Raw genomic sequence first — 26,417 nt, 5'->3', positions numbered from 1 at the left:
GGGCTCCGGAGCCCTAGCTGGAAGGTGTTCCAAGTTTTGGAACAGGAGCAGGTAGTATGGGTGGCGGCCAGTGTTCTTGCTTCCTCTACCAGCATGGCAAGAGTTAGCGGAGCAACAGCAGCAGGGGCAGAATGATGAGATGATGATCAGGGGCCAGCGGTGCCAGGAGGGATGGCGGTGGCGGCCACTCTTCAGCCAGTATCCTTTAGAAACTGCTGTTCTCTGCACTCACTCTGAGGTTCATCCACAGTTACAGTGGTAGAGTGCAACCCCAGCCAAGCACTCTACATAAAGGCTTAAAATCACTTTTTTTTTCTTGACTGCTGCTTGGCATGTGGGATCTTAGTTTCCCTCTTTAGCATTACTTTAGTTTTGATTACTACTCTAGTTTTTCAGTTATTCTTCCCAAACTCCAAAGTGATAATATTAAAAGAAGCACCCAAACCTTGCCAGTTAGTTGGTAAATATCCTTGGTATACAATCTGTGTTTGTAGACAATATATAGTACATATTGAAATTATTTGGTATAAAATGAGAGTTTAAAAAGCAAATAGAGGTACTTCTCTGGTGGCTAAGTCCAGTAGCTAAGACTCTGGGCTTCCAACGCGGTCCCCCGCGGTTCAATCCCTGGTCAGGAAACTAGACCCCACATGCCACAACTAAAGATCCTGCATGCTGCAACAAAGATCAAATGTCCTGTGTGCCTCAACTGATACCTATAGCTCAGCCAAATAAATAAGCAAATAAAAATGTAAAAAAGCAAGCATAAAGTCTTTTTGTCTTCTCATATAAAATACTTGAAAATAAATACCAAGGTAAAGTCTGCAGAACTCGAGTTTAGGGAGATTGTTTTAAAAACATGCACTTGAAGACTCCTACCCTTATTACATTCAGGTCAGTCTTTGCAGAAGTTATTCATGGAGGATTTTGAGGAAGGGTGAATAAAAGGTTATGTAGATGTGATTAACTTGGTATTAATGCAAAAAAAAAAAAAACCTCTAATCTAGGAGTCTTGACTACTTTAAAATGAGCTAATAGCCATTGGGGTGAATTTATGTAGCAAATTGCTGTCTGCTGTATTCAAATTATTCCCCGAGCTCTGACTCATTCAGAAAGCACCAAATATCACGGAGACACACAATTATCATGCTTAATTAATGTTTGCCACCAAAAAGAGTAAGGTTGGAATCTTTAATATCATTGTAGATATTGAAGAACTGAAATTGACTGATTATTATCTGGAGATTAATATATTTTCCCCGAGCCATACCCTGGGGTCAAAAGACAGAGTGTTAAAACTATTGGAAAAATTCACTGCAATAATTGCTTTAGGGGCTAATTTTTTTTTAATGTCTTGCTTCCTTACGCCTGTACTACTGATTGTTATCGGCTACACACTTCACCCATTAAGTGGTAATTCAGAGTGACAACTACATTGAAATGAAGCAAGTTAGTTAATCACCATGAAACTGTTCCTGAACTACCCTGTCCAAGCACTCCCTAATCACAGGAGGCCCCTGAGGACCTGACTTTCTACTGAAGGGAGATTTTCCTGTGTACACAGCTGTAAATATTATATTTTTGTGGGATATACAGGGCAGCAGAGGGCTGAAGTTTGGTTGGAATTGTTACTAGAAAGGTTCAGAATTTTTCTCAGCACGGTACCCGGCACACCAGTTGTGCTGAGCCCTGGGGGATGTGCTATATGCAATGATGCAGGGAAAGCCACTGTCTGATTCAGCCCCACAGCCTGGGAATACTGATAAGGGGCCAGTCCGGGTGGGGCTGTGGTGCTGGTAATCTGACTTCTTTGTTGTTGTTCAGTTGCTAGGTTGTGTCCAACTCTTTGCGACCCCATGGACTGCACCACACCAGGCTTCCCTGTCCTTCACTATCTCCCAGAGTTTGCTCACACTCATGTCCATTGAGTCAGCAATGCCATCCAACCATCTCATCCTGTGGCCCCTTCTCCTCCTGCCTTCAGTCTTTCCCAACATTAGTCTTTTCCAATGAGTCAGCTCTTCACATCAGGTGGCCGAAGTATTGGAGTTTCAGCTTCAGCATCAGTCCTTCCAATGAATATTCAGGGATGATTCCCTTTAGAATGGACTGGTTTGATCTCCTTGCAGTCCAAGGGACTCTCAAGAGTCTTCTCCAGTACCACAGTTTGAAAGCATCAATTCCTCAGTGCTCTTCATTATGGTTCAGCTCTCACATCCATACGTGACTACTGGAAAAAACATAGCTTTGACTGTACGGACCTTTGTCAGCAAAGTGATGACTCTGCTTTTTAATATGATGTCTGATTTGGTTTCACCAAAGCAGGACTTTGGGTGCCAGGAGCTTGTGCCCAGGGGGTGATCAGTAACACATGCCCAGTCTTGTTTGGCCACCCAGTCAGCCTGTGGAAGCTGCTTTAGGCTTAGTTTTTCTTTATGGTCAGGCAGGCTGTGTCCCCAAGAAGCCATGGGTTCATTTTCCTTTCTGGGGAAAGCTACATTGGACTAGTGATCTCCTCTAGGCTAGTGAGTGAGTGTGCCTTTTGAAAGGGACACAGCAGCCAGGTGGGGGGGCTTGAGTGCCTCTCTCTGTCCTGCTGAGGCCCCTGCCTGGCTTGTGGGCTCGTTGATGTTCTGTTTATTATATACGGCACTGTTCTAATGGCTTTGTGATCCTTGTGCTTCTCTCAGAGGGGTATCTGTGGACCAGGGAAAGGGCGTTCAGGGCCGTACTGCTTCAGTCACTTGGGTATTGGGAAGTAGATGTTTCAGTGGCAGATTTTGCCTTGACAGCTCTTTCAGCCAGGTTTCCAGTACACTGTCATACTTACATTTCTCCTTAGCTTTCTTTCTCAATGATGTAAGGCTAAGCTGAAACCAGAATGTTCCATGTGTCAGATTGGTGCTAGCAGAAAAGAAAACCCCTCAAATCCCAAATCTCTCTCATACCCCACATCTTTTCTCATACAAGAAAGCCATTCATTCAGTGGCTCCAAGTAAACGATGACAAGCTAGGTGGTTCCCCACCTGTCCATCAACTTAGAACTTGATGCTTGAAGTCATGACTTTGAGACAGTGTATATGAAGATGCCTATAAGACTATAACATTTCATGAGATAGTGTATACGAACTCCTATTATACAGATAATTCATCAGATAGTTAATTTGTGCTGGTACTGTCAGTTAAGCACTTGGGATATAACTGTGCACTTAGGAGACTCACAGCATCATAGGGGAGAGACAAGTAAACCAGTAACTCACCATACATCCATCACATGCTAAGTTGCTTCAGTCATGTCTTGACTCTTTGTGACCCTATGGAACAGAAGCAAAAATAGGAAGGAGATGGCAGAAGAGCTAGAGTGGTCAGCCTTGCTCCTACAAGTCAGGCAGGACTTCCCAGGAGAGGAGGAAAGATGAATAGGAGTCCACCAGGGGACCAGGTGGGGTTGGGGGTGGGTATACGAGGCAGGGGCACAGCCCGTTCTAAGGGTAGTCAGTTTCTCTAAGGTGGCAGGCTTCTCGGCAACAGTGGAGTGAGTAATGTTTGTTTTCCTTTGGGGAGCTGTGCCCTCCCTGGGCACCTGCAAGGCTCGGTCCTACATTATTCATGTGTGGCTAATGCAGAGTCATTCATCCACCGATGGCCAAAACAAGGAGGACCGGAAGGTCACAGCCTCCTTGGGGAGGTATATGACCCACGCTCCAGAAAGCTTAGGAGAAAGGGCTTTTGTTTACCATGCACCGCCCCTTCCATTAGAGTGGTCTGTGGTTACAGCACGTTTCTCAACCCTTGTTCAATGAAATGTCACCATACATTAGTGGGGAGAAAGGGGCAGCTCAGGTCATTGACAGCCAATGAGAAGTCTCAGAGGAGAGGCTGGTTGTGAGTCTAAAGATCCTTCTTGCTCTAAAGTCTTCCTAATATGTGTAACCAATTTAAGAAACATCTCTTATAATCGCATTCTAGGCCAGTGAGGAAGGTTAAGGGAGCACAGCACTATTCCGAGGAGGGAAGACAAGAAAGCAACCTGGGGATGGTTTGTTTGTATCCCTGTGGCTATGCCAGGATGTCAGACAGTGTGTAAAGGATAAAAGTTCAGTTAAAAGTTAGAAATTTTATTAGGTATCTGTATTTAAAACATGCACTATAGAACCAGCTAAATCTACTCTTAAAAAATGAATAAACAAAACCAACTTGGAAGTTGATTTTAAAATGAATTATTCCTGTCTCCTCACCCCCAGCCTTCCTATCATTTCCCAAGTAGCCAGGCCACAGAACCTCCACTCCAAATTTGACATGCCATCTTCCTTTTCTACCATTTCCCTCTCCTTTCTGCCAACTCCTGGTGCTGTTACCCTAAGCCACAATGACCTGCTTATTTCTAGTATTCCTTCTAATGATCAGTTCATTTTTTCCATAGTTTCCTGAATGGAACACATGCTAAAAAATAGCCTTCACCCAGCATGTTGTAATCTCTGTGCTTGTCATTTAACATGCTCAAATACACCATTTTATCACTAGTTAGCTCCAGAATTCTAAAACTTGTAAGTAATTTGAGCATATAATGCTCAAGGAAGATTTTGAGGCAGATATCTTGGCATTAGGACCATAATCCACTGCCTTCTCTAATAAGATTGTCTGAGCTGCAGTTGGGTCATCTATAAAATGGAAATAGCAAATACCTATTTTGAAAGGTGGTTATTTGAGATTAGAAGGGAATATTATATAAAAATTGGACGGTTACTCATTATCCAGTTGTAAACAGCATACCCCCATTTGATACATCTTTTTTAAATTGAGGTATAATTGACCTTCAACATTATAGTAGTTTCAAGTGTACAATGTAATGATTCAGTATTTGTGCAATAATATTGTGAAAAGACAACCACAGTAAGTCTAGCTTGCATCCCTTACCATATATAAATATAAAAAAGTTTGTTTCTTGTGATGAGAATTTTTAAGATCTATTCACAGCAACTTTCAAATATGCTGTCTAGCATTAACTATAGACATCATGCTGTATATTACAGTCCCATGACTTACCTATTTTAGAACTGGAAGTTTGAGCTTTTTGACTCCCTTCACCCATTTTGTACCCCCCTCCTCTGCCCTCTCTGCAATCACTAATTTGATCTCTATATCTATGAGCTTTTTTTCTGTTTTAGAGTCTTCATATAACTGAGATCATACAGTATTTGTCTGTCTTTCTCTGTCTGACTTACTTCACTTAGCATAACATCTTCAGGTCCCATCCATGTTGTTGCAAATAGCAGAATTTCCTTCTTTCTTGTAACTAAATGATATTCACACACACACACACACACACACACACATATACATATATATATATATCTCAGATTTTCTTTATCTGTTCATCTATTGATGAATATTAGGTTGTTTCCATACCTTAGCTGTTATAAATAATGCCACAGTGAATATGGGGGGTGCCTATGCTACAGTGAATATGGGGGTACCTCTGTCATTTCTAGTTGGTGGTGGTTTAGTCACTAAGTCGTGTCTGACTCTTGTGACCCCATGGACTGTAGCCTGCCAGGCTCCTCTGTCCATGGGATTTCTAGTTAGTGTTTTCATTTTCTTCAGAAAAATACTTAGAAGTAAAATTACTGGGTCATATAGTAGTTCTGATTTTAATTTTTTGGAGAACCACCATATTGTTCTCCGCAGTGACTGTACCAGTTTACATTCCCACCAGCAGTGCATAAGCGTTCCCTTTTCTTCACATCCTCACCAACACTTGTTTCTTGTCCGTTTGATAACAGCCATTCCAACAGGTATGAAATGACAGCTCATTGTGGCTTTGATTTGCATTTCTCTGATGATTAGTGATGCTGAGCACCTTTTAATATACCTATTGGCCATCTATCTATCTGTCTTCTTTGGAAATTTGGCAGATTGTCTGCCCAGTTTTTGATTGGATTGTTTGGGGTTTTGCTATTAGATTGTATGAGTTATTTATATATTCTGGATATTAACCCTTTATCAGATATATGCTTTGCAAATAATTTCTCCTGTCCAGTACGTTGCTTTTAATTTTCTTGATTGTTTCCTTTGCTATGCAGAAGTTTTTTGGTTTGATATAGTCCAACTTGTTTATTTTTACTTTGGTTACTTTTGCTTTTGGTGTCAAATCCAAAAAATTATCACCAAGATCAATGTCCAGGAGCTTATTAATGCTGTTTTATTCTAAGAGTTCTATGGTTTCAGGTCTTATGTTCAAGTCTTTAATCTGTTTTGATTTTTTTAAAAAATCTTTGTATATGTTGTAAGATAGAGGTCCAGTTTCATTCTTTTGTATCTGGTTTTCTCAACATCATTTATGGAAGAGACTGTCTTTTCCCCATCAAACATTCTTGGTTCCTTTTTTGTAAATTACCTGACCATATACATGTGGATTTATTTTTGGGCTGTCATTCTGTTCCATTGATCTGTATGTCTGTGCCATAGCTTTGATATATATTTTTATTACTCAGATATTAATTTTGTTTTTAGGATTATGTAAGCATGTAATCCATTTTAAAGCAATAATTTATTTTTTCAAATTATATTTCTGCCACGTCAAAAAAAAAATGATTGATTTGATTTGTGATGGTCCCTTAAGGCATAAGGTTTGATGATTTCAAGGGAATTTCTTAAAACATATTTTGTTACCACCTTTAAAACTTATCTCTAGTTCCATTCAATTTGAGGTTGATCTCATCCGTGCTAATGGTATCAGATAATACTTGTTCATGGATGAGTCAGCCTAAGCATTTCCAGCTTGAATCTGGTCTCTTCTCTGAGGTCTCCACCTTGTCCAGACTGGCCTGGACCACTGCAGTGACCTTGACAGGTCTTTCCATACCCATGCTTACTGTCACTCTTCCATTCTTTAAATTGCAGCTAACGCAATTAAAAAAAAAGTATTTTCTTGAAGTATAGTTGATTTACAAAGTTGTGTTAATTTCAGCTGTACAGCAAAGTGATTCAAAATGAAGGAGAATGTGCATATTCCCCTTTATATTCTTTTCTATTATGGTTTTTCACAGGATATTGAATATAGTTCCCCGTGCCGTATACAATAGGGCCTCGCTGTTTATCCATTCTGTATGTAAATAATAGTTCAGCTTTTCTTGACATACACTAATACTTTATCCCTTTTTGAAAGGTGCCATTCTCAGTCTCTAATTAGTAGGAATCCTAATATTAAACAAAAGACCTCCCAGATGCTTCCTTAATGCCCAGTCAGTGGTTACTGTCTCAACTCTTCACGTCTCTTTGCCTGCCTTTTTACCCTCTTTGAGAGCTGGAAGGCCTTGCATGCCACGTGGCCCTGTACTCAAACCCATATTTACCATATTTTTGTTCCTTTCAAGGCACCTGCTATTGGTGCCTATTCCCAGTTGTGCCCAATTTTCTCTCAGATCTGCTTTCTTTAGATGAGTGAATGATTGTACCAGTGCTGTTAATGCCAGGCCCCTTAAATCCTTTTTGAAAATACAGTGTTATTAACTTAAGAACACAGTATTATTAACTTAAGAACACAATATAGTGATTGTGGTAAGCATATGAACAGAAATACAGATGTTGGTTATGAAATAAAAATAGGTCAAACTGATGAACTGAAAATATCTTAATTTTACATTCTTCCTTTTCTGTATGATAAAAGAAAAGTAGATTTCCTGCTTTTTCAATTTGCAAGTGATTTTTCAATCTGAAATGAATTAGTATAGAATGGAATATTCTGTAGCTTTAGAATTTGGCTTGTCATTAAAAATGAGAGGAGAGTCATCACATAATCTCTAGCCAATTAAGGGTTTGAGTGACTTATAAATTTATGATTTTTAAAATTTAAAGCCTCATAAAGAACACATTTTTCAAGAATGTCACAGTCATCATATTTAGGATTTTTATAATTTAATTTCTGATACCTTGGTTTGGGTTTTGCCTTGGTACTAAGTATTGACCAAAGGGCAAGAAAATAACCTAGTAATTTAGTCTAACTTGGTGGGTGACCTCTTTGGTCAGTGGTAAAGAATCCACCTGCCAGTGTAGGAAACACGGGTTCAATCCCTGATCTGGGAGGATCCTGCATGCCATAGAGCAGCTAAGCCTGTGTGCCGCAACTACTGAGCCTGTGCTCTAGAGCCCAGGAGCCGAAAATGCTGGGCCCACTGCTGCAGCTACTGAAGCCTGAGCATGCCAGAGCCTGTGCTCCGCAACAAGAGAAGCCAGCTCAATGAGAAACCCAAGCATCACAACTTAAAAAGTGCCCCCACTCTCTACAGCTAGAGAAAGACTGCACAGCAACAGAGACCCAGCACAGCCAAAACTAAATAAACAAATAAATAAAACTGTAAAAATAGGTCATCTCCTGATAAATTTTCTCAAATACTGTGGGGATCACTCTCCCAGTGTATTTTGTCTGCGCTTTGACAAAATAAAACTCTTTAGATTATATAGTAGGCCCTGGTGGCTCAGAGATTAAAGCGTCTGCCTCTAATACAGGAGACCTGGGTTCGATCCCTGGGTTGGGAAGATCCCCTGGAGAAGGAAATGGCAACCCCCTCCAGTATTCTTGCCTGGAGAATCCCATGGATTGAGGAACCTGGTGGGCTACAGTCCATGGGGTCGCAAAGAGTTGGACACGACTGAGCGACTTAACTAGCTATGTGATAAGCATGTAAACTATATTTGGAAAGTTTTTAATATTGCAAACAGGACAAAACATTCAAACCAAAGTTGTGTAAGTTCAGGGGACAGGGAATGTGGAAAACTGCACAAGTTTACAAGTTGTCCTAAGCGCTTGACTTGGCATTCCTGAGTCAGCCATCCCTAGTTCACCTAGATTTGTCAGTGGGGTCTCCCAGGTTCCAGTTGTCACAGTCTCTAATTTGCTTTTTAAAAATCTGGCAGTGCTTTTCAATTTTTCTGTCGGTTCCTAACTGTTTTCCAGAGATGTAGGAAGATGCGTTAGTCTAGCTGGTGTTAACCTGCAGAAAAATTACTAGAAATTACTTTGACACTTAGAACTAGCAGCCTGAGAATAGAATTTGAAATTTGCTGGTGAAACATCCCTTGGGCCTTGTCTTCCTAAAACTGCCATCCAATCTGATAGCTGTCCAGTGGCTGGAAGGTTAGTATTACAGCCTTTTTGATGAGTTTGAGAAGTTCTGCAAATGTGGTTGGCAGCCATGTTGGTCTCTCCTTATTGATTAAATGTAAAACTGATCAACACAAGTCTGAACCTCTTGGCCATATAAACAGACCAGCAGAATTGAAGTTCAGGATAATCAAAGCTAAACTTGCAGGCCAGATTTTAAAGGCATGAAAGCACCAAAACAAACACCGAGCGTATGAAAGACATAAAAGCACGTGTTTGAACTCCAGGGTGTTAACAAGACCTGACTGCACTTGTTTTTTATTGGCCATTGTAAGAGAAGGGATATTAGCCCTGTGACAAATGCAGCCCTTTCTTCTGTAATCAACCAACCTAATATTTAATATTTGATTCATTTTTCAACCTGAAAATTGTCCCCCTGTGCATTCCTTGTAAGTTGAGAATTCTACCACAGAACTATCCATACATCCAAAATAAATTAATTTTTCACAAAACAGAATTTCTCCTTCAAATTCCAAAACTTGTAATCATTTTATGTGAAGCTTTAAAATGTATTTACTCATTCCTTACAGATCCTTAAATCAAAGTTTCTTAACATCACTTAATTTTTTTTGATCACTCAGGCCATGCTTCCTAAACTATTTGGCTAACCTGAGGTCTTGAAGAGGCTGAAGAATGTTTGAAGTAGGGTCACTGGAGGAAGTGGGTGGAAGTCTGGGGAATGGTGGTCTGAGACTGGAATGTGCTTAATCAGGATTTTAGAGGTGATGCTGTTGTTGAGGATGACATGGTCCAGATGAGGGGGTTAGGGGATTCTTAACCCGATTGCCTGTGAGAATCATCTGGAGAACTTAAAACCATGCAGTGCTTGGGCTCTACCACAGTGTTGTCAGGGGTTCAGCTTTTGACTTCACCATCACAAACATGCAACCCTCTTCATCATGGACTCAGGTAGAGTGCCAGCTTTCATTTCTTTTCCATCTTTTTTGCATACACACATTACCTTTTTTATTTTTAATTTTTTAAAATTATAGTTGATTTATACTGTTGTGTTAGTTTCAGGAATACTGCACAGTGATTCAGTTTTATATATACACATATATATATGGGCTTTCTAGGTGGTGCTAGTGGTAAAGAACGCCCTGCCAGTGTAGGAGGCATAAGAGACATGGGTTTGCTCTCCGGGTAGGGAAGATCTTTTTTAGATTATTTTCCCTTATAGTTATAACAAAATATTGAGTAGCATTCCCTGTGTTATACAGTGGGTCCTTGTTGGTTATCTGTTTTATATATAGTAGTGTATATATGTTAATCCCATCTTCCTAATTTATCCCTCCCCCTTCCCTGGCAGCTCAAACAGTAAAGAATCTTCCTGCAATGTGGGAGACCCACGTTTTATCCCTGGGTCAGAAAGATCCCTTGGAAAAGGGCATGGTAACCTACTCCAGTATTTTTGCCTGGAAAATCCCATGGACAGAGGAGCCTGGTGGGCTATAATCCATGGAGTCTCAAAGAGTTGTATACAATTGAGAGACTAACGCTTTCTTCTTCCCCTTTGGTAACCATAAGTTTGTTTTCTATGTATGTGGATCTATTTCTGTTTTGTAAATAAGTTCATTTGTATCTTTTTTTTTCTGATTCCACAAATAAGTGATATCATATGGCATTTGTCTTTCTCTGTTTGACTTACTTCACTTGGTATGATATCTCTGGGTCCATCCATGTTGCTGGAAATGACATTATTTCATTCTTTTTTATGGTTGAGTAATACTCCATTGTATTTATATAACACATCTCCTTTATCTATTCATCTGTCAGTGGACATTTAGGTTGCTTCCATGTCTTGGTTATTGTAAATAGTGCTGCAGTGAACACTGGGGTACACGTGTCTTTTCAAATTATGGTTTTTTCCAGATATATACCCACAAGTGGGATTGTGGGATAATATGGTAACTCTACTTTTGTTTTTAGAGATCTAGCTTTCAAATAGACATTCTAAGTAGATTAGTAGAAATAAAGAAGGGACAGAGGACAGATCAGCCATCTCTTGAGACCATTTCCTGGACACAGCTACGTGATGCTTCCAATTATGTTCATTGTGCAGAATTTGATAGTGTGGCCATCCTGATTATCAGGGAGATTGGGAAATTTAGCCCTCCTTCTGGGGAGCCATATGCCCAGCTAAGCATTCTCTTCCTATGAAAGAAAGGAAGAGTGGCTGTTTCAAAACAGGCTAGATTCTCTGCCCCAGAAAACTACACAGTCTAATGATGTGGTCTTCAGACAAGCTGATAACTTTGGAATTTGGTTATCTGCTCGCATCTCAGGTTCTCAGGTCCTTGGGTAAAAAGGAAAAGTAGCCTCCAGTTGAGAAGGACCTGGTTCAGTGAGTGAATTTCCTCTGTGGACAATCAAAGTTCAGTAAGAGCAAGAATGGAGAGTACAGAGGAGTTAAAGAAGTAGGGGATTTCCTGAAGGTGGGACATTATTTCACCACCCATCATCCCCCTATGTCTTCCTTTTCTCAGCATAGATTTTATTATTATAGTAAACATTCCTTTGCAAATCCCCACAACTTCCTGGTGCCTCATTCCCTGTGTAATACTTCTGGGAAACCCCTTGACTCCTCCCCGCCTTCTCTGCACACAGTGAATAAGAACAGAACTCAAATGTGCATTCACCGTGCCCTGTGACATTTCCTTTGAATGGGTCATGTCCCCTTCTGAGAAGGGCCTGTCTTCTTCCTCCTTAAACTTTAAGCTCCCCCTCCGCTCACACTCCCTTCAACCGTCAACCTCACTTGATATTTCAGTGAAAAAGAACTGAAGCAATCCAGCAAGGTCCCTTTACTGCCTGCTTCTGAATCCACGTTCTGTCTTCCTCCCTTTTGCATTGGAAGTTCCTCACATCTGTGAAAGGCTCCCTTCTCTACTTTGTGCATTCAAGACCCTTTCTTCTTGCTTTTCCAGGTTTGTTTCTCCTGAAGGTGGCGCCAGTGGTAAAGAACCTGCTTGCCAGTGCAGGAGACATGAAGAGATGTGGGTTCCATCCCTGGGTCTGGATGATCCCTGGAGGAGGGCATGGCAACCCACTCCAGTATTCATGCCTGGAGAATCCCACGGACAGAGGAGCCTAGTGGGCTGTAGTCCATGGGGTCACAAAGAGTCAGACGTGACTGAGCATACCCTCTCTACTTTGTACCTTCAAGCCCCTTCCTTCTTGCTTTTCCAAGTACTTTTCTCCTACAAGGATATCTTCTCTACTGTCTCTCATTAATGCGCACACATGTCAAAAAATACACCAGTTATCTCTGACCCCCACCTCCCTGTCCAAATTCTGTCCTGTTTCCTTACTCTGCTTCACAGCAAAACTCATGGAACCCATTCTGTGTACATCTGCTGCCTGCAGTTCCTTAAGCTCGTCCAGTTCTTCAACCCTCTCCAACCCAGGTGCCCTTAGCACTCTACTGAAATTGCTGTTTTTTAAGTGTCCATTTTGTTTCCAAATATAACTGCACACCTCTGTCCTCATCTTAACTTGACCTCTAAAGCAACATTGGATATACTTGATTACCCCCTTCCTCCTTCAGTCACATCTCTTCTTGTAGCGATTATGACACCACCCTCCCCTCTGTTTCTTGCTCTCTCTGCCCCCCACTGCTGCTGCCGACTCTGTGCGACACCATAGATGGCAGCCCACCAGGCTCCCCCCGTGCCTGGAATTCTCCAGGCAAGAGTACTGGAGTGGGCTGCCATTGCCTTCTCCATTGACCCCCTACTAGTAGTGAGTTTTCTGTGGTAGTTCCCTTCTACTCAGCCACCAAATGTGGAAGTGTACTGGGCTCCTGTCCTGAGCCGCCTCCTTCATCTCTGTTTTCATAAGCTCTCAGTTTCTCTCCCTTGAGCTCAAGACACATGCAAATGCTTGATGAGCATTTCAGTATGAATGTTTTTATAGGCATCTCAGTCTCCATCTCATGCTCAAAATGTGTCTAAACAGAACTCTTACTTTCCTACTATGTACCTGATAACCCTTTTGCAGCTTCCTCTACCTCAAAATGTCACCACCACATATATACAATGGAATATTACTCAGCCATAAAAGAAATGAATTGGGTCATTTAATAGTGATGTGGATGAACCTAGAGTCTGTTATACAGAGTGAAGTAGGTCAGAGAAAAACAACTATTGTATATTAACACATATACATGGTACTGATGAACCTATTTACAGGACAGGAAAAGAGACGCAGACGTAGAGAACGGACTTGTGGACACAGTCGGGGAAGGAGAAGGTGGGGCGAACCGAGAGGGTGGCATTGACGTGTATCTGCTGCCATGTGCGCAACAGACAGCTAGTGGGAAGCTCCGTGACGACCGAGAAGCGTGGGCTGGGAGTGGAGGGGGGCTCAAGAGAGAGGGGGTATGTGTATACTTATAGCTGATTCACACTGTGGCACAATAGAAACTAACCCAGCATTGTGAAGCAGTTGTCCTCCAATTAAAAAAATATGTATCCTCAATATAAAAAAAATAAAAATTTAAAACCTGTCACCACCATCTACTGAGTGGCTAAAGCTAAAAACCTGGGTTAAATCCCTCACTCTCCCTTTCTCTCCTCCCCGCTCCACATCTCATTCATCAACAAGTCCTGCTAGTTCTGCCTTCAAGATCCCTCCCACATTCATATGATTCATGTAATTCCATCACTCTTGCTTTCATCCAAGCCCACATCATCTCCTGGACTATTGTAGGAGGTTCCCTGCTCCCACTTTCCCCGTTGTATTGCATTCTTTAAGTGTGAATGCTGAGCTTTAGAAACGTAAGTCCAGGAATGCAAGGTCTTCCCTCTGCACTGGACTAAAATCCCAGCTCTTTACTGTGACTCAAGGGCCTGCATGGCCTGGTGCCTGCCCAGCTCTCTGGTCTCATTACATCCCACCCTGCAAAAGGCACTCTGACATGTCTTCAAGGACCTTATGGCCATTGCACTTATCCTCATGTTCCCCAAACAGCTTTTCAGTGTTGATCACTTCCTCATCATCCTGGTCACAAATGTCCCTCCCCAGAGAAGCCTTCCTGGATACCTTAAAGAGATTTTCTTCCAGCCTGTCCCTATATGTTTACTTGTTTAATGTCTCCCTCTACTAGAACTTACACTCCATGAGGGCAGGGACCAAGTCTAGCCCATTTGCATCTGTATTCCTGGTGTTTAGAATAGTTTTATTAACCTTTAGTAGAAACTAATCAAAAACTTGTTAAATACTGGGATGAAAAAACCTGGAGTATAGTTCAGTTTTTGGTCATAGAGCTTCCATCACTCTCTCATTTAAATTACGACTGCCACCGAGAGCAGTAGCTACCTGATTACTATTTTTAGGGGAAGTAGCACCCTAGACTATTTTTTCTAATCCATGAAGGGCTAGGAAAATAGTTAATTAATCTTGTTAAGAACTGCATGTGAAGGACAGAAGAACTCAGAAGTAGTAAAGCACAGCATTAGTGAGGGGCTTCATCCTTGTTTATTTTCCAGTGCCTAAATGTTTGTGTGTGTTGTTGTTGCCTAAAGATGTCTTGTCAAGATCTTTATCCATCTGGTCTTGCAGGAAATACAAGAGAAGGAGAGAAGTTAGATATGCTTTGGGCTATAACGACTGGTTGTCAAAGCATGGGACAGGAGTGGTTTGATGGATAGAAAAGGGACAAGTAAGGGGTGTCTCCATGTGAGTTTTCAAGAAGGGGCTTTCTTAAATTTGTCTTTGCTGAGCCCAGGAAAGGGGCTGTGGAGGGGAGAGATGAGCAGTCTCTTGGTTCTCTGAGGTCACATCTGAGACACCGGTTGGCTTTCATCTCTGTAAGCAAAGGTCACTGTAACACGTCACTGCTGCTGCTGCTGCTGCTGCTAAGTCACTTCAGTCGTGTCTGACTCTGTGCAACCCCATAGACGGCAGCCCACCAGGCTCCCCAGTCCCTGGGATTCTCCAGGCAAGAACACTGGAGTGGGTTGCCATTTTCTTCTCCAATGCATGAAAGTGAAAAGTGAAAGTGAAGTCACTCAGTCGTGTCTGACTCTTCATGACCCCATGGACTGCAGCCCACCAAGCTCCTCCGTCCATGGGATTTTCCAGGCAAGAGTACTGGAGTGGACGTCACTAGCTAGGTCTAAAGATAATGGCATTTTAAGTAGAAGGTGATTACTTTCTCTTTGAGCTTATAAGTTTCCCTAATGGTAAAGAATCTGCCTGCAATGCAGGAGACCCAGGTTCAATTCCTGGGTTGGAAGGATCCCTTGGAGAAGGAAATGGCAACCCACTCCAGTATTCTTTTCTGGGAAATCCCATGGACAGAGGAGCCTGGGGGGCTACAGTCTATAGGTTACGAAGAGTCAGACATGACTGGACAACCAACACACACAGTACTCCAGGGGTTATTTTTTATTGTGGTAAAACATAGATAGCATAAAGTGTGTCATTTTAAAGTGTACAGCACAGGGACATTAAATACATGCACAGCCGTGTGCAAACAGCACCACCGTCCACCTCAACAACTGTATCATTATCCCGAACAGGTAACTCCTCACCCTCCCAGCCCCTGGTAACCAGTGTGCTGCTTTGCCTCTGGGGATTTGATTAGTCCAGGTGAAGGAAAAACACTCCTCCAGTGTGTCCTCTACTGGCAGCTACTTCCCTTCAGACGCTTTTGCCGACAGATTCGTGTGGGTGGGAGTTAGGGGGCAGGGTGGGGCTCCCACCTGAGGCTGTTCTGCCGTACCAGCAGGGTGTCCTACAGTTTGGTTCAGGTCTGATACCATCTACCTGAGTTAACATCAGGTCCCACAGGTCAGGGTTCCATCCCACAGGACTGCCTCACTGCCCCCTTCAGACACCAGTCACAAGTTCAGCCTGTTTCCTGTGCTTCTGATAAGCTGATTGTAAATCGAAGGGTCCTCTGACCTCCTCCTTTGGTTGGATTAATTTGCTAGGGAATATCCCAGAACTCAAACATTTTATTTACTAGATTACTGATTTATTATAAAAAGCTGTAACTCTAGAACAGCCAGGTCACAGAGGTGCACAGGGCAAGGTGTAGATGGATGGAAGAGAACAGAGCTTCCACGCCCTCAGAGCTCAACTGCCCTCCCAGTACCAGCACAAGTTCAGTGACCTGGAAGCTCTCCAAACCACATCTTTTTGGATTTTTTGGCAGCTTCATTATGAAGGCATGATTGATTAAGCCTTTGGCCATTGGCAGTTGATTCAACGTCCAATTGCTCTTCCCTGCTCAGAGGCCTGGAGGGAGGGGCTGAAAGTTCCAACCCTCTTTACATGGTTGGCTCCCCTGACAACCAGCCCCCATCTATGAGGCTTTCCAAAAGTCACCTCATTAACATAATAAGCTCAGTGTGATTGAGAGGGACTTGTTATAAATAATAAGACACCTGTTTTAGCTGTATTGCTCTGAAGCTTTTTCAGGAACTGGAAAAATAAATCTTACAGAAAAAATATACCCCCTGAGGGGAAAGTTAGGGAGTTTGGAATGGACATGCACACACTGCTATATTTAAAATGGGCAACCAACAGGAGCCTACTGTACAGCATGTGGAACTCTGCTCAGTGTTACGTGACAGCCTGGATGGGAGGGGAGGATAGGTACGTGTACATGTGTGACTGAGTCCCTTCTCTGTTCACTTGAAATTCACACAGCCTTGTTAACTGGCTCTACCCCAATATCATATAAAAAGTTTTTTTAAAAAAAGATACCCCTGTAATTCTTACATAGGAAATTACAAGGGCTTCAAGAGCTATGTTACAGGAACAATGGTTGAAAACCAAATATATATTTCTTATTATAAACTGCAGTGTCACACTCATAAATGTAATCACACAATATTTTTTCTTTTTGTCTGTTTCTCTAAGCATAGAGTCAGAGTTTATCCATGTTGTTTTTAAGGCTGTATAATATTCCATTGGATGTATATATCACATTTTGTTTATCTGTTCATCTGTGAATGGACATTAGGGTTCATTCTACCTTTTGGGTGTTGTAACTAATGCTGCTATGAACCTTAGCACACACATACCTTTCTGAATCCCTGCTTTCAGTTCTTGTGTATATATACTCAGAAGTGGAATCACTGTATCATATGGTTTGTTTTTATTTAATTGCGAAGTCATGTCCAACTTTTTGCGACCCTGTGGACTCCGCCCGTCTCCTCTGCCCATGGGGTTTCCCAGGTAAGAAAACTAGAGTTCCTCCTCTGGGGAATCTTTCTGACCTAGGGATCAAACTCAAGTCTTCTGCATTGCAGGATTCTTTAGCACTGAGCCACCTGGGAAGCCCAATCATATTGTTATTGTATATATAATTTTTCAAGGAAAATACTCAAGGGATTTAAAGCCCATTAATTTATTGGAGAAAAGGACCGTTCATTTTTGGCCTCATATATGTCATATAGTATGTTAGGTGTCAGAAAAACAGACACTAATGGCATACAGCTCTTCCTGTCTAGAAATGCAGGGACTTGGAGTGAAGGACATAGTCAACAGATGGGTAAGTAATTAGCTATTACATACTGTACTGTGTTCAGTGCTGTCACAGGATGTTTATAGAATACTGTGGGAGCACATTACAATAACAAGTTCTGGGGTTTCTGAATACAGAATCTCCTTGGGTGTTGTCCTGGATGGATGTTCTGTTGAATTCTGGTTAACAGTGGTAATGCAGTGGAGAAATTCTAGTATACAAGTTTTTGTTGTACATTTGCTTTTTTTAAATAGCTAACTCCATCCATCCATCTTTTCTGTGACTTAAATGTCTCCCCTTTGCTTTTTTCTTCCTCTAGTGGTTTTTAATTGCCAACAGATCTTACAAAGTGAGTGCAGCAAGCTCTTTTTTCTTCAGTGGAGTGTTTGTGGGAGTTATCACTTTCGGTCAACTCTCTGATCGCTTTGGAAGGAAGAAAGTCTATCTCACAGGTAATCTGTTAGTGTTCATGAACTGAGTAAGAGAAGTTATTTTCCTAAGGCTCCCAGAGAAATAGTAAGGAGACCATTTTCTTAAGTTTCTCAGGGAATTGCTGTGTGGACCCAGAACTGATTTTTATTTCACTAGTGAGAGGTCAAGTGCTTCTGGCCAAGCATTTTAAAGCATACCTGAGGAAAGCCAGGTATTTGCATTATAAGCATTTCCTAGTGGTGCCTTCTGCAATCCGTGGATTCTAATTCATGCCATGTTTCTAAGGAGAACAAAGATCAAGGAGGTTTGCTAGATCCATTTCCTTATATCCATTTCCTTATATCTTGTGTGTTGATTCATTTCAGATGAGCTCCACAGGACTCAGCATAGTTCACTGGACAAGATGAGTACGAACTAGGAATTTTCAATTTTTAGTGTTATTGGGAATAGTTGAAAACTGCACAAGAGGACAGAAATCAACTTGTAACAAAGAAAACTTCAGTTTTTCTTGATAATCTTTAAGATAAACTGATTTAAAAACAAACAAACCATAGCTTAGAAAATTTAAATTCACAAAGATTTAACTTTACAAATTAACACATATATTACATTCATCAAGTGCATTTTGCCTCTGGATTATTGCATACTGTTCTTCTCTTTCTAGGTTTTGCTCTTGACATCTTGTTTGCTATTGCAAATGGCTTTTCCCCTTCATATGAGTTCTTTGCAATAACTCGCTTCCTGGTGGGCATGATGAATGGAGGGATGTCGCTAGTGGCCTTTGTCCTGCTGAACGAATGTGTGGGCACCGCCTACTGGGCACTCGCAGGTACTGCTTCAATCCAGGCCGTCTTGGAGATGGGGAGTGGCTCCAGAGAACTGTGCAGGAACCAGCTTAGCCCTCATGTCTAAAAATGCATCTAGACTTGAGGTGCTCTATCCAAATACTAGATTTGCTTTCTTTCTTTCGTTTTTTTTTTTTTTTTTTTTACCATATGGGCTCTTAGTTCCCTGAGCAGGGATCCAACCTGCATTCCCTGCCTTGGAAGCACAGTCTTCATCATGAGACTGCCAGGGAAAGCCCTAGATTTCCTTTCCTGAGTTCTGTGTGGCCTTGAATGAGTCATTAGTCATTTTATTTTATTCCCCTATTGGTAGTCTCCCCTGGGGCCTACAGATGGTGACATTGTCCCTATACTCAGATTGCCTGAAGGTATTTGTTAATTGCTTTTTTTACCATAAAGTGGAAAATAGTGCAGAGGAAATACTAGAAACGCCGTTCTCAGTGCCTTGGTATTGTATTTTATTAAATCTTTGTCTCATAGGCCTTTTTACTGTTCTCTTCAAATCAGCAGGTAGTACTCTTCTAGTATTTCTTTAGTGATGTTTAAGTTTCCAGATGGAGGCCATGTTCTGTATTACTTTTAACCATCCCATTATCTTCTCGAGAACTATCAATGATTTTAAAAGCATCCCTGACTTCATGTCTTGGGAGGGCGATTGCACTAAGATTCTACTTTGTGGACTATAGGTTGGCAGTGAGAACTTTGTTTTGCTTTCCATTCATTTAAATGTTATTGAGCACTATAGATGCTCTTGTACTAATATGGGAGCAAGTTGATTGTGCAACTGTAGAGATGAGTCTGCATGAGCATGTAGGTGATAGAGTGCCGGCTACCATTTGCTGAGCATCTGTTATGTACCGGGAACCAAGCTCCGCATCTGGCCAATGCCTCTAATATTCCCAGAACCTACAAGTTAAGAATTTCTACCTTCATTTTACAAATGAGGACCCTTCACCACTGAAGATGTTGCAGGAAAGGGAGCCCTTCTGGAACCTGAGAATGGGCTCTTGTCTAACACTCAGAAGTGAATTGTCGGAGGAGACACACGTGCTGACAGAGCAAGAGACTTTACTGGGAAGGGCGCCCGGGTGAAGAGCAGCAGCGTAAGGGAACCCGGAGAACTGCGCTACCACGAGGCCTGCAGTCTCGGTGTCATGGTGATGGGATTAGTTTCTGGGTGGTCTTTGGCCAGTCGTTCTGACTCAGGGTACTTTCTGGTGGCACATGTGTTGCTTAGCCAGATGGATGCCAGTGAGAAGAATTCTAGGAGGTGGTCCGACACAAGATGTCTCCTTTTGACCTTTCCCAAACTGTCTTGGTTGGTGGTGGCTTGTTAGCTCCATGTTCCTTACTAGGACCTCCTGTCATAAAATACTGCAAATGGTTACTGGTGCCTGGCCGGAGTGGGTGGTCTCAGTCAATGTGTTCCCCCGAACAAAAGGAGAGGTTATGTGCCTGTTTTCACACAGCTCATACTGTCAGGGCCTGGATGATGCCAGGCCCATGTCATCCCACTTTTCCCTGAGGATTCCCCTCTTGTATCTTCCATTTATTGTTGTTCAGTCACTCAGTCATGTCCGACTCTTGTGATCCCATGGACTGCAGCATGCCACGCTTCCCTGTCCTTCACCATCTCCCAGAGTTTGCTCAAACTCATGTCCCTTGAGTCTGTGATGCCATCCAAGCATCTCATCATCTGTCGCCCCCTTCTCCTCCTGCCTTCAGTCTTTCCCAGTATCAGGATCTTTTCTAATGAGTTGGCTCTTCACATCAGGTGGCCAAAGTATTAGAGCTTCAGCTTCACCATCAGTCCTTCCAATTAATAATCAGGGTGGATTTCCTTCAGGACTGACTGGTTGGATCTCCTTGCAGTCCAAGGGACTCTCAAGAGTCTTTTCCAACACCACAGTTCAAAAGCATCAGTTCTTTAGCACTCAGCCTTCTTTATGATCCAGCTCTCACATCCATACATGACTACTAGAAAAATCTTCATAGCTTTGACTATATTGACCTTTGTTGGCAAAGTAATGTCTCTGCCTTTTAATGTGCTGTGTGGTTTGTCATAGCCTTTCTTCCAAGAAGCAAGCATCTTTCAATTTCTTGGCTGCAGTCACTGTCCTCAGTGATTTTGGAGCCCCCAAAATAAAAGCTGTCACTGTTTCCATTGTTTCCCCATTTATCTGCCATGAAGTGATGGGACTGGATCCCATGATCTTAGTTTTTTGAATGTTTAGTTTTAGGCCAGCTTTTCCACTCTTCTCTTTCACCTTCATCAAGCGGTGCTTTAGTTCTTTGCTTTCTGCCATGAGGGTGTTGTCATGGGTCACGTCATATGAATATTAGTTGCTTGGCCCTTTTTTGTCACTGGTCGTGTCTTCGGAGTTAGTAAAGGCTAATGTATTGAATTGGAAGACAGAGGCAAAATAAGCTCTGCTGTATTATGTCCACTGAACTGCTGTCCACACTGAACAACACAGAGGGTTGAACAAGTTAGAGCTAGACTGGGAGGAGGAGACACCAGCTCCATCCTCGCAGGACAGGCTTCTTGCCTGCTTCTTACAGAACATGCTTCATAATTCACTTTGTCTATATTAGCTTTCAGAAAAGCCATTAGAGGTGGGCTTTTTTTTTTTTTTTTTTTTCCCCTAGCCCAAGTCCTAAGTTAGGATCAGTGAGAAAACATCTTTGAGTCTTCAGTTTGCATTGAGACTGTTAAAGTCGTTTTTGCAAGTAGTGGGTTCAGACTTGCTGGGACTTTGCCAGAAATGAGGGATGATGGTATTCATGACCACTCATATTATCCAGGGGAAGACACACAAGCACCCTCTCCTGGGGTTTTGGTTTCCCTGAGTCCAAAATCTTGCTCATACAAAGCATCATGAGTACATGTTTTTCATCTTCCTGGCACATTCGTCTATTAAAATATTCACATTTGACTCTAGTTGTTCCATGAAGAAGACACTTTCTTACAAAACATGTATACTTCCCCCACCCTACCAAGTTCTCTAGGATGATTCCTGTACCGTTGCCTACCTTCAGCAAAAAGAAAGATCTCCCAGTCTCTTGCTCCCTTTCCAGTTGCCTGAAGCCAGTGAAAAGATCTCTGTTAAAGTGCTTCCATGTTCCGTTCTTGTCCTTGAGGCTGAGTTAAAGTAAGGCTATTAAAATTTCTATAGCAAAGGGAAAAAGGGGAAAAAAACTGCAACAGTGGTACCAGATGGTTGCCAAATTCAATGTGAAATTCAGAAGGAGCTTGAGAGAGTTCCCAGAAGGCCAGTGCACTTGACCTGCACCCAGGACAGAAATAAGTTTCTGTTGCTCCTAAAACTCTTTTGTGAGGAGTTTCCTCCTTCCCTCTCCCATGAGCAGTCTTTTCCCGAAGTTTTGTCCTTGACCTTTCTTTCCAGGCTGTTCTCTCCAGTACAATTAAAAAATCAAAACAAAACCTTCCTATTTTGTTTTGAGGTATAGCTGATGAACAATGTTGTGATAATTTCAAGAGAACAGCGAAGAGTCTCAGCCATACATATGCACGTATCTGTTCTCCCCCAAACTCCCCTCCCATCCAGGCTGCTACATAGCATTGAGCAGCTTTCCATATGCTATAGGGTACATCCTTGTTGGTTTTCTGTGTTAAGTGTAGCAGTGTGTCCTTGTCTATCCCAAACTCCCTAACTATCCCTTCCCCCACAGCAGTCACACATTTGTTCTGTAAGTCTGTGAGTCTCTTTATGTTCTGTAAGTAAGTACATTTGTATCATTTCTTTTTAGATTCCACATATAAGGGATGTCATATGATATTTCTCCTCTGTCTGACTTCAGTCAGTGTGACACTCTAGGTCCATCCATGTTGCTCTCCAGCACGATTTTATATACTCCTATAACATCAGATACGCTCAGAGCTGAAAGGAATTGAGGGGAAAAACCTAAATGATTCACAGTAGGGGATTAATTGGAGGAATCCCATGGACAGAGGAGCGTGGCAGGCTCTACAGTCCATGGGTTGCAAAGAGTTGGACACGACTAAAGTGCCTTAGCACAGCATGGCACCCTGATTGTTTAGCAGTAAAAAAAAAAATTGTTTTGAAAAATTATGCATGATTACAAATAATATTTGCAGTATGTATAAAATACTATATAAAGTACCTATAACAAAGTATAAGTGCAAACTGAAAACATCCATTTTTAACCAGTTGCAGTGTAGTGCTTAACAAGAATAAGTAAAATTGATTGAAAATTTTTGAGAGTAGAAAAGGTAAAATACTAAAGCTGTGAAAAATGTCATATTAATATATTTGTTTTTAATTTTCTTATATAAATACCTTATAACAAAAGTTATTGATGTTCATAAAAATCAAGAAACATATAGAAGTGAAAAAAAATCAAGAAACATATAGAAGTGAAACATAAAGAATACATATCGTCCTGCTCATCCAAAGACCACAACTGTAAACAGATTGCTGTGTGTCCTTCCAGAGCTTCTTCTTTGCATATCTGTTCTGCAACATTGATTTATTAAACAGACCTTGCCATGTACCAGACACACTGCTTTTTAAAAAACTTTTCATGGGACTGTAGTTGATTTACAGTGTTGTGTTAGTTTTAGGTAGACAGCAAAGTCAATCAGTTATATATATTCATATATCCACTCCTTTTTTAGGTTCTTTTCCCATATAGGCCATTACAGAGTACTGAGTAAAGTTCCCTGTGCTATTCAGTAGGTCCTTATCTGTTTTATATATTGTAGTATGTGTATGTCAATCCCAATCTCTTAAGTTGGCCTTTTCCATTTATTATTTTTTTATTGGAATAAATTGCTTTACAATGTTGTGTTAGTTTCTGTTATACAACTGAGTCAGCTGTATGTGTACATATATCCCCTCCCTCCCAGCACCCCCCATCCCAGCTCTCTAGGTCATCACAGAGCACCCAGTTGAGCTCCCTGTGCTATACAGCAGCTTCCCACTAGCTATCTATTTTACACATGGTAGGTATATATGTTAATGCTATCCAGATACTACTTTTATAGACAGACACTTTGCGATATAAGAGTGAACACGCCAGGCCTGGGTGGGGGAAGGTCCTTACTCTTATGGAACTTATGTTTTAGTCAGGAGAAGCATAACCAATGTGAAGTAATTTCTGAAAACTTTAAGGGCAGTGAAGAAAATTAAACAGGATAATAGAGTAGGCAGTAAGCGCAGGAGACAGTTACATTAAATAGGAAAGTTAGAGAAAACTTTGATGTAGGTATTTAATCAAAGATGTGAAGGGCGGAAGACCTAGGGGGTGTGGTTTTCTGAGCAAAAATTCCAGTCACATGGAGTGGCAGGAACAGGCCCCTGAGGGCAGGAATGAGCTGCTCTGAGCACCTGAAAAGGTGCAGTGTGGAAAGGCAGGAGGAGGCTGGGCTGAGATCAGGCTGGAGGGGCTGAGTGTTGGAGGGTGCCTGATGGGCCTAATTAGGGTTGTTTTTTGCTTTAACTAAAAATACAGTGAGTCGCCAGTGACTGAATTAAAGAGAGGAGCCATAGAACCTTACATACAGAAAGATTACTCTGGTAGGTGCATGCAGGCTGAATTGTAGAGAAGCAAGAGTAGAAATTGAGGGGCCATTCAGGGGGCCGGTGTGGTTACCCCTGTGGAATCTGCAGATGTTTCGCACCAGGTGGGAGTAGTGAAAGAGGAGGAGAGTGCGTGCATGGTGACCTGCTAAAGAATCAGCAGAGAAGGCAAGAGAAAAAGGGATCAAGGGGGCTTCATGGCCTTCTGCTTGAAAGCTGGATGGACCCTTGGTGCTGCTTATAAAAATGAAGTCATTATCTTCTCACCTGCTGAAATTTGACTTTTGCTAGTGCAAACTGACCAGGGGTTGCAGACTTGAAATTAATTAAAAATAAGCAGAAAAGAAATCAGAAAAATAGATGTAAATAACCAGAGACCATGGGTGCGTGTGTGCGTGCTCAGTTATGTCTGACTCTTTGTGACCTCACGGACTCTGCCAGGCTCCTCTGTCCATGGGATTTCCCAGGCAAGAAAACAGGAGTGGGTTGCCATTTCCTCCTCCAGGAGATCTTCCCCACCCAGGGATGGAACCCAAGTCTCCTGAGTCTCTTGCATTGGCAGGCAGATTCTTTACCACTGTGCCACCTGGATAGGCCCATAAATAGCTACAAAACTACCTATGGCATTCCAGAGTTACAAAATGCAGAAGTGGTGATTTGAAATGTTCATTTTTTTTTAATTAAATTTTTTAACCAAATAGCCTGGAGCCTCACCACATCTTTATCTCCTCCCCTTATTCCTGTTGTCATTTCCGGGCATATGTGTGCAACTTCTGGCTGGGTATCATGTGCAGATGTCTGTTGACCCCTCAAATTAAAGATATTGCTTTCTTTCACCTAAAATCTACATCCTTTTCTGGGACTTCTGTCTATCGCCATGTCATCATGGTTTTTAAGTCATGAAACTGGAACCTTTGAATCCTTTCCTCCTGTTTACCATATTCAGCTGATAACAGGTCTTTCTGTGATAGAGATTCAACTGTGATGAGCTTAGATACAAAGGGAAATCACTTAGTTAACACACGCAAACCAAGAAGAGCCAGGCCTTGGCAATGCTTAGAACAAGGAAGTTAGATGCGTCTCATTTCTGTTTCCCGTCGTCTCTGAGAAACTTCCCCTGCTCAGTCAGGGATGAGGCCCAGCAGATCATTGGTTTCACTGCCAAGTTCAGTATTTGAAAATCCTGAAATACTGGTAGGAACTCTGATTGTCCCAGCTGGGGTCACCATGGGGGAACCTCGATTGACATCTCCCCCTTGAACCACAGGGATGAAATATGGGGAGGTCATCTTTCCAAAAGAAAAAAAAAAAGGAAAGGATTCTTGGAGTTAGAAAGAAGTGCTAATTAGGTAATATTTTATAACAGACACTCACCAGGGGAGGCTTCCAGATGGCATTTTTGGGGACGTTAATAGATATAAGGGGCTATACCCTTTTTACAGTAGGACCATATAGCTAACATTTGTACAGCATGCATTATTTCATTTGAAACTAATGACTATACTTTTTGAGGTTTGTATTATTATTTCTCTTTCATTTATGAGAAAACGGAGACTCAGATATTTAGGGATTTTCCCTAAGTCATATGGCAGTGTATAGAAGAACCTGGGGTCTGAACTTGGTCCTGCTGAAGTGGTCCCATCCTGTGGTCCTTTGTCTTTTTGCCCACGTTGTTGTCAGTGGATATTGAGTACTCGGAACTGTTACTGAGCAGTGACAGAAAGCCTTGTTCTTGGAAACCAGGTGCTATTTGGTGCACTGTAATGAATCTGTAATAGCTATTGATTATCTACGTTTCTAGGGAAATCACAGGGAATGGAAATCCCATTCCCTTACTTAGCAGACCACATGCCCTGACTGGTTTTCTGTTCATGCTGAACTGACTGTCACATTAGCCTTCCCTTCTGCATCCCCTTTTTCCTCACTTGGGCAGA

General features: G+C 41.9%; 1 protein-coding gene across 1 annotated transcript in view; it reads left to right on the top strand.

Annotated features, from left to right (window-relative positions):
• Positions 1 to 26,417, top strand: part of SLC22A15 (solute carrier family 22 member 15) — a 97,763-nt gene that overhangs the window by 31,794 nt on the left and 39,552 nt on the right. The window contains exons 3-4 of the mRNA XM_040230960.1: positions 17,962 to 18,094; positions 18,739 to 18,903. Of these exons, the coding sequence (XP_040086894.1) occupies positions 17,962 to 18,094; positions 18,739 to 18,903 (298 nt within the window). The remainder of the gene's footprint in view (positions 1 to 17,961; positions 18,095 to 18,738; positions 18,904 to 26,417) is intronic.

This window comes from Oryx dammah, unplaced genomic scaffold (genome assembly GCF_014754425.2).
Source record: "Oryx dammah isolate SB20612 unplaced genomic scaffold, SCBI_Odam_1.1 HiC_scaffold_28, whole genome shotgun sequence".
Lineage (NCBI taxonomy): Eukaryota > Metazoa > Chordata > Mammalia > Artiodactyla > Bovidae > Oryx > Oryx dammah.
This window is presented reverse-complemented; position numbering and strand designations above follow the sequence as displayed.